We start from the raw sequence: 16,449 nt of genomic DNA on the forward strand, positions 1-16,449 counted from the left end.
AGGTAAAAATTACCCCTCCTATGTGTCAGCTTGGCTCAATGGTAACAATCTTGCCTCTAAGTCAGAAGGTCATGGGTTCAAGCCCCAGTAAGATTTTTAATATATTACTGATTTTTACATTTTGTAAGAATTTGCTCAGCGCTTTTATGCAGAGCTGTTTCCCTTCACATTGTTCACCTGACGAAGGAGGTAGCCTCCGAAAGCTTGTGAATTTAAAATAAAATTGCTGGACTATAACTTGGTGTTGTAAAATTGTTTACAATTCCCTTGTACTAGACACAGCTCCTTTAACACATAACATCTGTTTTTTGAAAAATCTAGGTGGTTGAATTCTGTGATGATAAGACTCACAATCCTGAAGCACCAAACATGCAGAACAAGATGTGCAACTACAGGAGCACTTGGGATGTGATCAGCAAGTCAGAAGATTTCAGAAACAATTCCCTTCCCCATAATGGTTCACTGGTGCCAACATTTACATTCCTACAGTCCAAAGACCGAGTGCTATGCTTAGTCCTTGATGTTTCCGGAAGCATGGGTTCGGTAAGGCATTTTTAAAAATTAATTTCACAGCAAATGTTGATTTGGACACAAGTCCCTGCTGTTGCATGGTTTCACACAGCAATCCCGTGCAGGTCAGTAATAACCAATAGAGATAAAATTTCTCCTGTCAGTAACTTTAGCAAAAAGGACAGTATGGGTACAAATCAGCAAACCCTGTTTTATGTTCATGCAGAATTTTTCCTTAAAATTATTGACGGGAGGAATTTTACTCCCTAAAAATGCAAAACAAAAATAAATTAGCAGTTTAAAGCTCCTTTTTTTTTCATTTAGCGAGACGGTGCCTGTAACAACTCTGAGGATGATTTTCTAACTTGCAATTGTTAAAAATCTGTACAAGAGAGAAAGAAATGCTTGTAGTTTATAGCGCATTATCACCTCAGCAAACAACCAAACCTTGCATTTATATAGCGCCTTTGGTATGGTAAAATGACGCTTCACAGGCACGTCAAACGCCTTAAAGTGCTTTACACAACAAATTACTGTTGGACTGTTATGTAGGTAAATGTACACAATGCCTACTGCCTTTAGACAGTATCCAGGTGATAGTTGCACACTGCTCTACTCAAGTACAAAGGATACAGCTGCCACAGATCAGCAACTTAATTTACTGCTGACTAAGTTAAGATACTCAGTGAGAAGTTAGATATTATTATCCAATTTCTTTTACATACTGAGTTTTTAAAAATTCATTCTCAGGATGTGGGCATCGCTGGCAACGTTGGCATTTATTGCCCATCCCTAGTTGCCCTTGAGCAGGTGGTGGTGAGCCTCCTTCTTGAACCGTTTCAGTCCGTGTGGTGAAGGTTCTCCCACAGTGCTGTTAGGTAGGGAGTTCCAGGATTTTGACCCAGCGATGATGAAGGAACGGCGATATATTTCCAAGTCAGGTAGGTGCGTGACTTGGAGGGGAACTTGGAGGTGATGGTGTTCCCATGCGCCTGCTTCCCTCATCCTTCTGGGTGGTGGAGGTCGCAGGTTTGGGAGTCATCATCACAAATATTACAATAACTTTGTGCCAGAATTATAAGAGCACAATAGCTTTGTTCAACTTAATATGACACAACTGAAACAGCATTACAGTCTAAGCCTTTTTGGATTTAATTTAATATTGAGCCTTGGCACACTCGCCTCTGAGTCAGAAAGTTGTGGGTTAAAGTCCCACTCCCAGTGTAGTACTGATAGAGTGCTGCACTGTCAGAGGCGCTGTCTTTAGGATGAAATATGAAACTGAGGCCCAGTCTGCCCTCTAAGGTGTATATAAAAGATCACATGTCACTATTCGAAGAAGAGCAAGGGAGTTGTCCCGATATCCTGGTAAATATTTATCCTTCAACCAACATCATTAAAACAGATTGTCTGGTCATAATTCCATTGCTGTTTGTGGGACCTTGCTTTGTGCACAATGGCTGTCGCGATTCCATCTATTACAAAAGTGACCACACTTCCAAAGTACTTCAATGGCTGTGAAGCACTTTGGGACATCCTGAGGTTATGAAAGGCAAGTTCTTTCTTTCTTATAATATAACATAGCTGAGTTCAGAATTACAGATGGTAACCTCTCAATTCAGCATTGTTTATAGGATTACACTACACGTAGGGCCGATTTTAGTTAGTATGTGTGAGTCAGTTCTAAATGGTTAAGAACTGATACAAATCTACCCTGAAAGTTCAAGTGTTAACAGTGATCAATTCGCCAATGTGAGCTCATTTGCACAATTATTCACAGCAACGAGTGAAGACTCTTGGATCTGCATGTTTGAGGAGATTTTTTTTCTCACACCTCTGTGAAGCGCCTTTGGGTGTTTTCTACGTTAAAGTAACTATATAAATGCAAGTTGTTGTTCTTGGATGGAGTCAATTAAAGAGGAGTAGTACATTAGGGGGATAACATTCTGACAGACATTAGAGAGCTTCAAAAGGCATTTCAACCCATTAGCAGCCTTTCCCAAGGTTGTTGGGGCAAGGGATTAGGAAGTGGCAGGCAGAAAAGGAAGAGAAAGATCCACGCATGAGTCTAGAGGAAGTGACATGGCAACCAATGTTTGATGGCTGTTGAACCGGGGCTAAAAGAGTTAAATTATGAGGGCAGGTTGCATAGACTAGGCTTGTATTCCCTCAAGTACAGAAAATTAAGGGGTGGTCTAATTGAGGTGTTTAAGATGATTAAAGGATTTCATAGAATAGATGGAGAGAAACTATGCCCTCTGGTGGGGGAGTCCAGAACAAGGGGGCATAACCTTAAAATTCGAGCTTGGCCATTCAGGGGTGATGTCAAGAAGCACTTCTTCACACAAAGGGTAGTGGAAATCTGGAACTCTCGCCCCTCAAAAATCTGTTGAAGCTGGGGGTCAGTTGAAAATTTCAAAACTGAGATTAATAGATTTTTGTTAGGTAAGGTTATTAAGGGATATAGAACCAAGGTCGGTAAATGGAGTTAAGTTACAGATCAGCCATGATCGAATTGAATGGAGGAACAGGTTGTAGGGGCTGAATGGCCAACTCCTGTTCCTATGTTCCTATGTAGGTGGAGCTGCGTGAATTGCTTGTGAGGAGGTTCGCCCTCTGATCCACTCCATGGTGTCTTCCCCATAGGTCAGAATTGCAGCATGTCTGCAAGGAGGTGCAGCCAAGTTTCAGGCCAGGCTGACTACTGCTGTCACTGCATGTGCCAACCCTATTGTGAGATTTTACTCTCAGTTACCGGTCATTGACCTGACTCCAATTTGGTAAAAAGGCGCTTTATTAGACTTCACAAAAGAACCAACACATGCAGTGTTGGGGCAGTGGTTTACAACACAGAGCAAGAGATCATATCACCTGTTCCGCACTGGATAGAGTCTTGTCTGTCCAGGAGTCTAGAAGAAAGCACGCTTTCTACCCCGCCTGGGGTACCTTCGTCTTCTGTTTATTTCTCAGGTCTTCTGCCCTGCCTGGGGTGACCTCTTGGAACCCTTGTCCTCAGTCCTATCCTGCCTGGAGTGACCTTTTGGGATCCTTGTCCTCAGTCCTACTCCACCTGGAGTGACCTCTTGGAACCCTTGTCCTCAGTCCTACTCCACCTGGAGTGACCTCTTGGAACCCTTGTCCTCAGTCCTACTCCACCTGGAGTGTCCTCTTGGAACCCTTGTCCTCAGCCCTACTCTGCCTGGAGTGACCTCTTAGAACCCTTGTCCTCAGTCCTACTCCACCTGGAGTGACCTCTTGGAACCCTTGTCCTCAGTCCTACTCCACCTGGAGTGAGCTCTTGGAACCCTTGTCCTCAGTCCTACTCCACCTGGACTGTCCTCTTGGAACCCTTGTCCTCAGTCCTACTCCACCTGGACTGTCCTCTTGGAACCCTTGTCCTCAGTCCTACTCCACCTGGACTGTCCTCTTGGAACCCTTGTCCTCAGTCCTACTCCACCTGGACTGTCCTCTTGGAACCCTTGTTCTCAGTCCTACTCTGCCTGGACTGACCTCTTGGAACCCTTGTCCTCAGTCCTACTCCACCTGGAGTGACCTCTTGGAACCCTTGTTCTCAGTCCTACTCCGCCTGGACTGACCTCTTGGAACCCTTGTCCTCAGTCCTACTCCACCTGGAGTGACCTCTTGGAACCCTTGTTCTCAGTCCTACTCCACCTGGAGTGACCTCTTGGAACCCTTGTTCTCAGTCCTACTCCGCCTGGACTGACCTCTTGGAACCCTTGTTCTCAGTCCTACTCCACCTGGAGTGACCTCTTGGAACCCTTGTTCTCAGTCCTACTCCGCCTGGACTGACCTCTTGGAACCCTTGTTCTCAGTCCTACTCCGCCTGGACTGACCTCTTGGAACCCTTGTCCTCAATCCTACTCCACCTGGAGTGACCTCTTGGAACCCTTGTCCTCAATCCTACTCCACCTGGAGTGACCTCTTGGAACCCTTGTTCTCAGTCCTACTCCGCCTGGACTGACCTCTTGGAACCCTTGTCCTCAGTCCTACTCCGCCTGGACTGACCTCTTGGAACCCTTGTCCTCAGTCCTACTCCGCCTGGACTGACCTCTTGGAACCCTTGTCCTCAGTCCTACTCCGCCTGGACTGACCTCTTGGAACCCTTGTTCTCAGTCCTACTCCGCCTGGACTGACCTCTTGGAACCCTTGTTCTCAGTCCTACTCCACCTGGACTGACCTCTTGGAACCCTTGTTCTCAGTCCTACTCCACCTGGAGTGACCTCTTAGAACCCTTGTCCTCAGTCCTACTCCACCTGGAGTGACCTCTTAGAACCCTTGTTCTCAGTCCTACTCCACCTGGAGTGACCTCTTAGAACCCTTGTCCTCAGTCCTACTCCACCTGGAGTGACCTCTTAGAACCCTTGTCCTCAATCCTACTCCACCTGGAGTGACCTCTTGGAACCCTTGTCCTCAGTCCTACTCCACCTGGAGTGACCTCTTGGAACCCTTGTTCTCAGTCCTACTCCACCTGGACTGACCTCTTGGAACCCTTGTCCTCAGTCCTACTCCGCCTGGAGTGACCTCTTAGAACCCTTGTCCTCAGTCCTACTCCACCTGGAGTAACCTCTTGGAACCCTTGTCCTCAGTCCTACTCCACCTGGAGTGACCTCTTGGAACCCTTGTTCTCAGTCCTACTCCACCTGGAGTGACCTCTTGGAACCCTTGTCCTCAGTCCTACTCCACCTGGAGTAACCTCTTGGAACCCTTGTCCTCAGTCCTACTCCACCTGGAGTGACCTCTTGGAACCCTTGTTCTCAGTCCTACTCCACCTGGACTGACCTCTTGGAACCCTTGTTCTCAGTCCTACTCCACCTGGACTGTCCTCTTGGAACCCTTGTCCTCAGTCCTACTCCGCCTGGAGTGACCTCTTGGAACCCTTGTCCTCAGTCCTACTTCTCCTGAAGCTACCTCTGTTGATCCAGATCGTTCGTTGGATTGTCGTATAGCTGTTTGGCTGACTTCCAATGCTACCAGTCCCACTCCTGCTAAATCTCTACAACCTGATATCTGTGTGAGGTGCTCTTTTTGTGCCACTTTTGCGGGTGGGGCCAGGGCCAGCTATTGAGTCCTTGCCCTATTTGGGTCTCCCAAAAAGGCGAGGTGTCCAATGGTGCCTCAAGTTCTTTGTCTCAAAGAGAAAAAGGGGTCGGCCTCCCTGTTATCTCCCACCTTTCAGGGGACTGCAAAAGCAGCTTGTGTCCCACATCAGGAGTCTTAGCCAATCATGTCTTCACAAAGTAGCTTAGGACTGTTTTGCCTCATCTTATCGGGTCTTGCCTTTGTGTAAAGGCTGAGAATCCATGGTTCCCCCGGCCTCCCCTGACTCCCTCAGGTTCCAGACCAGGTCCTCTCTTCACTCCTTCAAATTCCAAGCCAGGTTTTATGGGCCTGCCTTGTAAGGCTCCATTATTTATGGTACCCAGTATCTGAAAAGGGTCCCAGCTTCAACCAAATCCAGAGTCTTTTAGCCTATATGAGCATGAACAAGCCAGAGGGTGGAATGCGGAGGCTGGGTGCTTTTCTTGCAAGTTGCTGTAATCCGAGAGCCCCCTGTCCTGATATCAGTCCTGCTCGATTTAAACATCCAGCACCAAAGTATTTAACTACACAAAATCATACATATATAGAAAAAGAAATATACATATAGACACCATTATAGTTATTTCACTTGCCCTCTGTACTAATGAGCAAGGGTACAATCTTACACCATGCTGCATCTATCCTTGCAATGGACAGCGCAGTACTGCACATGGCTCTGGTGATCCAAACCTTAAGAAGAAAGATCCCCATGGCCTTTTACAGGTAGATGTGCCAGGGCCTGCGGAAATAGTTGTTGGCAACTTGGCCGTTGTGACCAATCAAGCTCTTGATCATCCTGGCATAAGTGGAAGGGGGAATAAAGGGTTAATGGAACCGGGCGGGCAAATGGGATCAGGAATACAGCTCGTGTTGGAGATAAACACCAAAACGGACTGCAAGGTATTATTGGTGAGGTCATTCATCAGTTGTCACCTCTTCCCAGCTCTTCAAAAAAGGATTTGCAGGACATTAGCTCCCTCTCTGTGAAACGAGTTAACACATCAGACTGTGCTTTTACCTCTTGTTCTCTCTCTCTCACCACCAACCCCCACCCCCCCCACTCCGCCCCGCCGCCCTTCATTTTGTCACTGGTGCCTTTTATCAACTGTTCATCTGGAATTCCTCTTGCTCATATTTTAATGCCTTTTGGAAATCCAAATATACGACAACCGCTGGTTCCCCCTTATCTACCCTGCTAGTTACACCCTCAAAAAACGCTAATAGATTTGTCAAACACGATTTCCCTTTCATAAAACCATGTTGACTCTTCCTAATGATATTATGATTTTCTACGTGCCCTGTTACCACGTCCCTAATAATAGATTAGCATTTTCCCTACTGCTGATGTCAGGCTAACTGGCCTATAGCCCTGTTTTCTCTCTCCCTCCTTTCTTGAATAGTGGTGTTACATTTGCTACCTTCCAATCCATTAGGACCATTTTAGAATCTAGGGAATTCTGAAAGATCAAAACCAATTCATCCACTATCTCTGCAGCCACCTCTTTAAAACCCTAGGATGTAGGCCATCAGCTTTTAGTCCCATTAATTTCTCCAGTATTTTATCTTTATATGAATTCCTTTAAGATCCTTACTCTCATTAGACCCTTGGTTCCCCATTATTTCCAGTATGCCTTTTGTGTCTTCTACTGATAGATACAAAATATTTATCTAACATCTCTGCCATTTCCTCATTCCCCATTATAATTTCTCCTGTTTCTGCCTCTAAGGGATCCACATTTACTTTTGCTACTCTCTCATTTTTTACATACTTGTAGAAGCTCTTACAATCTGTTTTTATTTTTCTTGCTAGTTTACTCTCATTCAATTTTCTCCCTCTTTATCAATTTTTTGGTCATCCTTTGCTGATTTCTAAAACCCTCCCAATCCTCAGGCTTACTACTTTTTTTGGCAACATTGTAAGTCTCCTCTTTTAATCTAATACTATCCTTAACTTCTCTAGTTAGCCATTATTGAACCACTTTTCCCTGGAGTTTTTATTCCTCAAAGGACTGTATATTCGTTGAGAATTATGAATTATTTTTTTAAATGTTCGCCATTGCTTATCTACCATCATATCTTTTAATCTAATTTCCCAACCTACGTTAGCCAACTCGCCCCTCATACCTACGTAATTGGCTTTGTTTAAATTTAAAACCCTAGTTTCGGACTTAATTACATCACTTTCAAACTCAATATGAAATTCTATCATGTGATGATCACTCTTCCCCAGAGGATTCTTTACTATAAGATTACTAATTAACCTTGTCTCATTACACAATACTAGATCTAAAATAGCCTATTCCCTAATTGGTTCCTCACCATATTGTTCGGGAAAACTGTCTTGAATGCATTCCATAAAGTCATCCTTCAAACTACTTTTGCCAATTTGTATCGCCCAATCTATATGAAAATTAAAGTCTCCCATGAATTACCCTTGTTATATGCTCCTCTAATTTCCTGATTTATAATCTGTCCAACACCATAACTACTGTTAGAGGGCTTATAAACTACTCCCACCAGTGTTTTCTGCCCCTTGTTGTTTCTTAGCTCCACCCATACTGATTGAACATCCTGATTTTCTGAACTAAGATCCTTTCTCACCACTGTATTTATCTCATCCTTTATTATCAGGGCTACCCCCCACCCCCTCCTCCTTTTCCATTTTGCCTGTCTTTTCTAAAAGTCAAGTACCCTGGAATATTTAGTTCCCAACCTTGGTTACCCTTGGTCAATAATGGCTACTAGATCAAACCCATTTATCTCTATTTGTGCCATTAATTCATCTATCTTGTTACGAATGCTTCGTGTGTTCAGATATAGCGCTTTTAATTTTAACTTTTTACTATTATCCCCTGATGTGACCTTAACCACTGATGCCATATTACCTTTGTTAAACTCTCTGTCCCTTCCTGACACACGCTGCTTGTTTTTTCCCAAATCGCTACTTTGCTCTACAGCCTTGACTTTTCTCTTTAGACTTATAAATTTACCCTTACCTGAAACCTGCCCCCCTCTTATTAGTTTGGAGCCCTATGTAGCACCCTAGTTATTCGATTCGCCAGGATACTGGTCCCAGCCTGGTTTAAGTGGAGCCCGCTGTGCTGATAACACCTGTGAAGCGCCTTTCGCCATTTCACGCCTTCACTGTGTTAAAGGCGCTAAATAAATGTGAGTTGTTGTTGTTGTTGTTGCTGCTGTTGTTGTGGTGGTGGTGGTGGGAAAAAAATTTAAAAATAAAACGGGACCCTCAGGAGATTATTTTATTAAAAGTAACTTTTAAAAATTCTTATTCTTTTAAACACAGAGTATAAAGAAAAGAAACAAATGGCTGTTTGGTCGACATTGCATTTAATATCTGACACGTTCTTTTTGTAAATAGGGGAATCGTATTAACAGGCTCCGTCAAGCAGCTGAGATCTTCTTACTGCAGATCATTGAAACAGGATCACAAGTTGGAATTGTCACTTTTCACAGTTCTGCAACTATTGAAACAAATTTGACACCGATTGACAATGATGATGTGAGGAATAAACTTGTACAATTGCTACCTACATCAGCTGGAGGTGGAACAAATATCTGTGCAGGGGTTCAATCTGGTTTTCAGGTTAGACCTCAAAAGCTTATTGAATTTTTAATAATCCATTATTTTCAACGTAATTATTACATTTTTCCCAAGTTGATGATAACTGATTGCTTTGCAGGTACTTCGTGGGGATGATGGTGCTACAAATGGTGATGAAATAATTTTGCTGACTGATGGGGAGGACGGTGGAATAAGCACTTGCTTTCGAGAGGTGGAACAAAGTGGAGCTGTTATCCACACCATAGCATTAGGACCAAATGCAGCCGTAGAATTAGAACAGCTATCAACTATGACAGGTAATTAGCACTAAAAGGCCCTGCAATTATGCCTTGGGAGACTGGAGTGAGAACGCATCACATGTTTGTTTCAAATTCGTCCCTCCACTATTGTAAATGGAGGCGTTAACAGGTTTACAATCGATAACACTTGGTCCATGTGATCACTAAAATCACTAACAACTAAAACCAAAAACCACTAAAAATACTAACCAATAAACTAAATACTTACCCCGCCGCTCCTCGGGCTTCTCGTGATGTGCGGGTCGGAGAGGAATTTTCCAGAGTATTTTTTCCCTTACTGTCCCTGTGTTTTTTCTCTTTTTTTGCCTCTCCCAGTAGATTATATGGCTGCAGGGGCGGTGGGGGGTGGGGAGGGGGAGGGCGGAAGTGTCTAGTCAAAATTCTCCAGCCTTTATGGGACGGCGCAGGCTTGATGGACCAACTGGTCATTTCCTACATTTGTATGTTTGTAAAATAAGTCGGTCAACATCTTGACTAAAACAGTGGACAAAGGAATTTCAGATGAAAGCATTAAACAATAATGCTTTAATATCACATGATGTAATTTGATTGCCAAAGTGTGTATGTTGATGACAGTGAAAATTAGTTTCTGCTGTGACTAAGACATGCAAAATAGTTTCAATGTGCAAATACTCTACATTATCATTTACTGTCTGAAATGTATTTGGTTAATGTTTCTGTCCTACAGTTTGGTACAAATTATATTGAAGATCCTCGAAATGTCAAATACAAGAGGACGATTGGAAAGTTACAATTTTTATGCTTTCCATTTACCAGCTATATCGCTCTATCTTCAGAAATGAAAACAGTTCATACAGAGTGCATTTCCTGCCCAACAAACTTCCCCATTTCCTGCCTGTCACACTATTCCATTGCATTTCTTTGTCACACTAAAAAGCATAAAGAAACAAAGAGAGTCATTTGGAGTGTTCAGAGTAACTCGCCAGGATTAGAAGCTGCCAGAGTCAGAATGATGTGGAGATGCCGGTGATGGACTGGGGTTGACAATTGTAAACAATTTCACAACACCAAGTTATAGTCCAGCAATTTTATTTTAATTTCACAAGCTTTCGGAGGCTTCCTCCTTCCTCAGGTGAATTTTGTGGAAATGAAATCCTCGAAATGAAGTCGCATTTATAAATCATAGAACAATGCTTGGTGATTACAGACTGTCTTTTCAACTGCCCATTGCCAAGGCTAAATTGATAGCCAAGTTCCGCACCCATGAGGACGGCCTCAACCGGGATCTTGGGTTCATGTCACGCTACACGTTACCCCACCAGCGAACAAATGTTATCTGTTTTTAATATAAAGGGTCAGCTGCTGTCTTTTCTATGTTTCTACCTCTCTATCTCTGTGTTTTTTTGTATATTCGGAGACCTTGTAGGTAACACCTGTCTGTCTGCACACTGATTGCCTTGGCAATGGGCAGTTGAAAAGACAGTCTGTAATCACCAAGCATTGTTCTATGATTTATAAATGCGACTTCATTTCGAGGATTTCATTTCCACAAAATTCACCTGAGGAAGGAGGAAGCCTCCGAAAGCTTGTGAAATTAAAATAAAATTGCTGGACTATAACTTGGTGTTGTGAAATTGTTTACAAGAGTCAGAATGGCCACTTAAACTGAGGTCTGTGCAAAAATTGGAACGGGCCGACTTCCAACAGGAAATTAGTGGGACTTTTCTTCCTGATTTCGGTTCTGCTGCTGCCCCGTTTTAGCCATGAACACAGCGGTAACAAGAAGAATATTGGCCCCAGTGTATCATTTAACTTAACATAAGCAATGTCGCAGAAGATTCAATAATAATATAATAAAGCCATTGTGCGTATTTCAGGTGTGTCACATTTCAGGTTCCAAAGCGTCCTGTTAAAATTGGGCATAAATACAGCGGGTAGTGCCTGGCTACCATTTTAACCCCACCCACACCATTCCCGCTGGATGGGCAGGGTTAAAATCGAGGCTAACGTCTTTAATAGTTTTATTCCCAGCTGAGTTTTTCACTGGGTAGAATTCTGTCACATTGCAGAAATCCATGGTGTCTGTTTCTGAATTTAGTTCTTAATTGGCATTGACCATGGGGATTATCTGTGTTTATCATATAATTTTTAATCTTCATTCTTTAGGGGGTTTAAAGCTTTCAGCCACTGATAATGTGAATACAAGTGGATTAATCGATGCTTTCACTGGATTAGTATCAGGAAATGGCGACATTAACCAACAGTCAATCCAGGTATGATTACCTTTCGGAGAACTACTTTCTAATTATTCTTGTGCTAACCAAGTGATTTACAGTTTTAAAAAATTCTATTTGTTTGGTCCCAGCTTGAAAGTTCTGGAAAGGAGATTGCCGACAACGATTGGTTCAATGGTACAGTTATTATCGATAAGACTATTGGGAACGACACGTTTTTTGTAATTACGTGGGCGACACAGACACCTAATGTGTTTGTACGTGACCCCAGTGGAATGACGTACAACAACAGTGACTTTAAGATCGATAAAACTGTACTTACAGCCCGGCTTAAGATTAATGGCACGGCACAGGTATGGATCAAAATACGTCCTTCAATTTGTTTATGTTTTGCAGTCTATTTCCCATCAGTCTAACTTTTTTTCTGGTAGCTTGTCTAGTTGCAGCCTGCTTACTGCCATCTATCCTCTGTTCAGAAGAGAAGTCTCCATTCTACACAACAGTCTTTCCAGTGCTGTCTGTCACTGACCAGTTGAGTAGACAATGCAAATAAAATGAAGCAAATTGTTACTTTTCCTGCCTATTCCCACAAATGTGAAATGTGTCACTTCTGTGTGGTACAGCTTCGACTGCAGCGGTGAGAAAGCTTGGTATCAGGAAACATTCATTTAATCTGATTGACAGCCTTGGGATTTAAACCATGGGAGGCATCACAATGGCGACTGATGCTGAGTTCACCTGACTTTCACACAGATATATTTCTAACGATGGTGGCTGGATGGCAATCAGGAGTAGGTGCTCTGGCCATTTCTTCCCTCCCCAACAAGCCTCACTGAGGCCAAATATAAAGCCTCGGCTGTGATCGGCTCAGTCGGCACAGACCAGCAATCGAATTTTGACTGAATGGAACAATTTTTTTACGCAGCGAGTTGTAATGATGTGGAACACGTTGCCTGAAAAGGGTGGTGGAAGCAGATTCAATAATAACTTGCAAAAGGGAATTGGGTAAATACTTAAAGGGGAAAAATTTGCAGGGCTATGGGGAAACGGCAGGGGAGTGGGACTAATTCGATAGCTCTTTCAAACAGCCAGCACAGGCACGATGGGTCAAATGGCCTCCTTCTGTGCTGTATAATTCTTTGATTCTGTAAGTCATTGAGGGAGCTCCTGTCTGTCCTAAAATGAAAACTGAGTATTTGTTTCCCAGACAGGAACTTGGATGTACGCAATCCTGAATCCTGGAAACAAACAGGCAATAACCATCACGGTAACATCCCGAGCAGCAGATGAGAAAGTTCCCCCAGTCACAGTCAATGGGCATATCAGCAGAAAGGATTCAACCAGCCCAATTATAGTCTATGCGGAAGTCAGTCATGGATTTTTACCAGTCCTGTTTGCGAAAGTGACAGCTATTATTGAACGTCCCGCTGGTCTTCCGGTTGAACTTGACCTTTCTGATGACGGCCTAGGTAGGATAATCTGACCGCGCGAAATTGAAAATTATGTTGTAAATATCAGAAATATGAATATGTAATTTTAGCTTCCTTCCCACAAAAGGTATATCAAAGAAAGTACAGAACGATTTCACGACATGGGTTAGCTTTGGATGGTCTTCACATTTTTCATTGCCAAACCGATAAGATGGCCTTGTGGGGGCGCAACCTCCATCTGACTCTACCAAAACATCAACAGAAGGAGTGAGGCAGGATTGAGCAGTAGTAACTCCCTATGTTAGGAATACCTGTGCCCCTACTTTCAGTCAGGCCCTGGTGTAGCATCAGCGGAAGTACACCTAGCATATCTCCTTGACAACCGGTGGAGGTGGGGCCCACCTGAGGGTCCAGGTCAGAATTGAAGATGAGGGGAATTTTTTTTTTCTCTTAATGTTGCAGCTAGCCCCCGACACAGGGTCAATAGGGGCTGCCTCTGACCTTTTTGGGGGGAGGGGGGTGTTGTACTCTGCATTCCACCTCCACCCACTGCCCCTCCTGGTCAAGCAACCTCTCCTGGTGGAGCTTGACTTGTGTTTGCAGAAAGTACAGGCCCACGCAGCAAGGTAAATGAGGCAGGCGAGAGTGTTCTGAGCCTCCTGCCTCATTCTCTGGTTCTTTGGTCAGCTGGGTGCCTCAGGGCAGGATTGTTGAATAAAGTGCTATGGCCTGCAGGGATCCCGGGAGCAGGCTGACGAATTCTAGGTGAGGCCTGTTTTCATTTTTTAAAGAAACCCCCCCCCACAATATTAAAGTTCAATCAGGACCATAGAGATATCGATCTGCCTCAGCAGCCAGAACATCCCAGTATCTAAACCCGAGATATGCCATGTATCCTATCTAGCACCAGAATGAGGGAAGGGGAGGCAAGAAAGTCTGCCATTTTTTCTTTCCCTTAAATTCCACAGTGAATTTGTAGTTAAGCATTAAAATGGCTCATAAATGTCCCCACTGACTTTATCACAAATATTATTCCCTGTCCATAACACAAATAAACATACCAAAGAACATCACTGACTCAGAATTTTTATTTAGCAGTTCAAACCGCTGAAAAAATAAAATCTTTTTGTTTTTGATAATAATTCTGCTACTTGCACCTTACGGTTGTATTGATAAATTTTCCTGTTGGTTATCAGAGGATCATAGTAGTAGTATCATATATGATACAGCACAGAAGGAGGCCATTCAGGCCATCATGCCTGCACTGGTTCTTTGAAAGAGCTATCAAATTAGTCCCATTCCCCTGCTCTTTCCCCATAGCCCTGTAAATTATTTCCCTTCAAATATTTATCTACTTCCCTTTTGAAAGTTATTATTGAATCTGGTTCCACCCCTTTCAGGCAGTGCATTCCAGATCATAACAATTCGTGTGCAAAAAATGTTTCCTCATGTCACCTCTGGATCTTTTGCCAATCACCTTCAACCTGTGTCCTTTGGTTAGTGACCCGTCTGCCACAGGAAACAGTTTGTCCTTATTTACTCTATCAAAACCGTTCATGATTTTGAACACCTCTATCAAATCTCCCCTTAACCTTCTTTGCTTTAAGGAGAACAACCCCAGCTTCTCCAGTCTCCCCACATAACTGAAGTCCCTCATCCCTGGTACCATTCTGGTAAATCTCTTCTGCACCCTCTCTAAGGCCTTGACATCCTTCCAAAAGTGTGGAGCCTTGAATTGAACACAATACTCCAGTTAAGGCCTAACCTGTGTTTTATAAAGGTTGAGCATAACTTTGCATTTAAAAAGTACTTGGATATGCACTTGAAGTGCCATAACCTACAAGGCTATGGACCAAGAGCTGGAAAGTGGGATTAGGCTAGATAGCTCTCTTTCTGCCGGCACAGACACGATGGGCTGAATGGCCTCCTTCTGTGCCATAAATTTCTGTGATTCTATGATTCTTCCTTGCTTTTACACTCTATGCCTCTTTTAATAAAGCCCAGGATCCCATATGCTTTATTAACAGCCTTCTCAACTTGTCCTGCCACCTTCAAAGATTTGTGTACGTACATCCCCAGGTCTTTCTGTTCCTACACCCCCTTTAAAATTGTACCATTTGGTTTAAATTGCCTCTCCTCATTCCACCAAAATGTATCACTTCACACTCTCTGCGTTAAATTCATCTACCATGTGTCTGCCCATTTCACCAGTCTGCCTATGTCCTTCTGAAGTCGGTTAGAACCATCTACATTGTTTACTACATTTTCGAGTTTTGTTTCATCTGTAAACTTTGAAATTATACCCTCTATACCCAAGACCAGATCATTAATATATATCAAAAAGAGCAGTGGTCCTAACACCGAGCCCTGGGGAACACCACTGTATAATTCCCTCCAGTCTGATAAACAACCATTCATCACTGCTCTCTGCTTTCTGTCCCCTAGCCAATTTTGTACCCACGCTGCCACTGTCCCATTAATCACATGGGTTTTAATTTTGCTAACGAGTCAATTATGTCGTACTTTATCAAATGCCTTTTGAAAGTCCATATACGCAACATCAACTGTACAACCCTCATTAACCCTCTCTGTTATTTCATCAAAGAACTGAATCAAATTAGTCAAACAAATCCGTGCTGACTTTCTTTTATTAGCCCATACTTTTCCAAGTGCCAATTAATTTTGTCTGGGATTATTGTCTTTAAAAGTTTCCCCACCATTGACGTTAGGCTGACTGGCCTGTTGTTGTCGTGTTTATCCGTCTCTCCTTTTTTGAACAGGGATGTAATATTTGCAATCCTCCAGTCCTCTGGCACCGTCCCCATATCTAAGGAGGATTGGAAGATTGTGGCCAGAGCCTCTGCAATTTTTACCCTTACTTCCCTCAGTAACCTAGGATGCATCCCATCTGGACCGGGTGACTTTTCTACTTTGAGTACTGGCAACTTTTTAAGTACCTCCTCTTTGTCTATTTTTATCCTATCCAATATTGCCACTACCTCCTCCTTCACTGCTACATTGACAGCATCCTCTTCTCTGGTGAAGACCAATGCGAAGTATTCATTTAGTACCTCAGCCATGCCCTCTGCCTCCACAAGAAGATCGCCTTTTCTGTCCCCAATCGGTCCAACCCTTCCTTTGACGACCCTTTTACTATTTATATGTTTATAAAAGACTTTTGGGTTCCCTTTTATGTTAAGCACTAATCTATTCTCATACTCTCTCTTTGCCCCTCTTATTCCCTTTTTCAGATCTCCTCTGTACTTTCTGTATTCAGCTTGGTTCTTTACTGTATTATGATCCTTACATTTGTCATAAGCCTCCTTTTTCTG

The 16,449-nt window shown here is 43.2% G+C and overlaps 1 protein-coding gene across 1 annotated transcript in view; it reads left to right on the plus strand.

Moving 5' to 3' along the window:
* Nucleotides 1-16,449, plus strand: part of LOC137325655 (calcium-activated chloride channel regulator 1-like) — a 39,247-nt gene that overhangs the window by 15,275 nt on the left and 7,523 nt on the right. Inside the window, exons 6-11 of the mRNA XM_067990919.1 lie at nucleotides 322-543; nucleotides 8,990-9,214; nucleotides 9,312-9,489; nucleotides 11,620-11,726; nucleotides 11,819-12,040; nucleotides 12,895-13,156. Coding sequence (XP_067847020.1) covers nucleotides 322-543; nucleotides 8,990-9,214; nucleotides 9,312-9,489; nucleotides 11,620-11,726; nucleotides 11,819-12,040; nucleotides 12,895-13,156 — 1,216 coding nt within the window. The remainder of the gene's footprint in view (nucleotides 1-321; nucleotides 544-8,989; nucleotides 9,215-9,311; nucleotides 9,490-11,619; nucleotides 11,727-11,818; nucleotides 12,041-12,894; nucleotides 13,157-16,449) is intronic.

The sequence above is a fragment of the Heptranchias perlo genome, chromosome 9 (assembly GCF_035084215.1).
Source record: "Heptranchias perlo isolate sHepPer1 chromosome 9, sHepPer1.hap1, whole genome shotgun sequence".
NCBI classification, from domain to species: Eukaryota; Metazoa; Chordata; class Chondrichthyes; order Hexanchiformes; family Hexanchidae; genus Heptranchias; species Heptranchias perlo.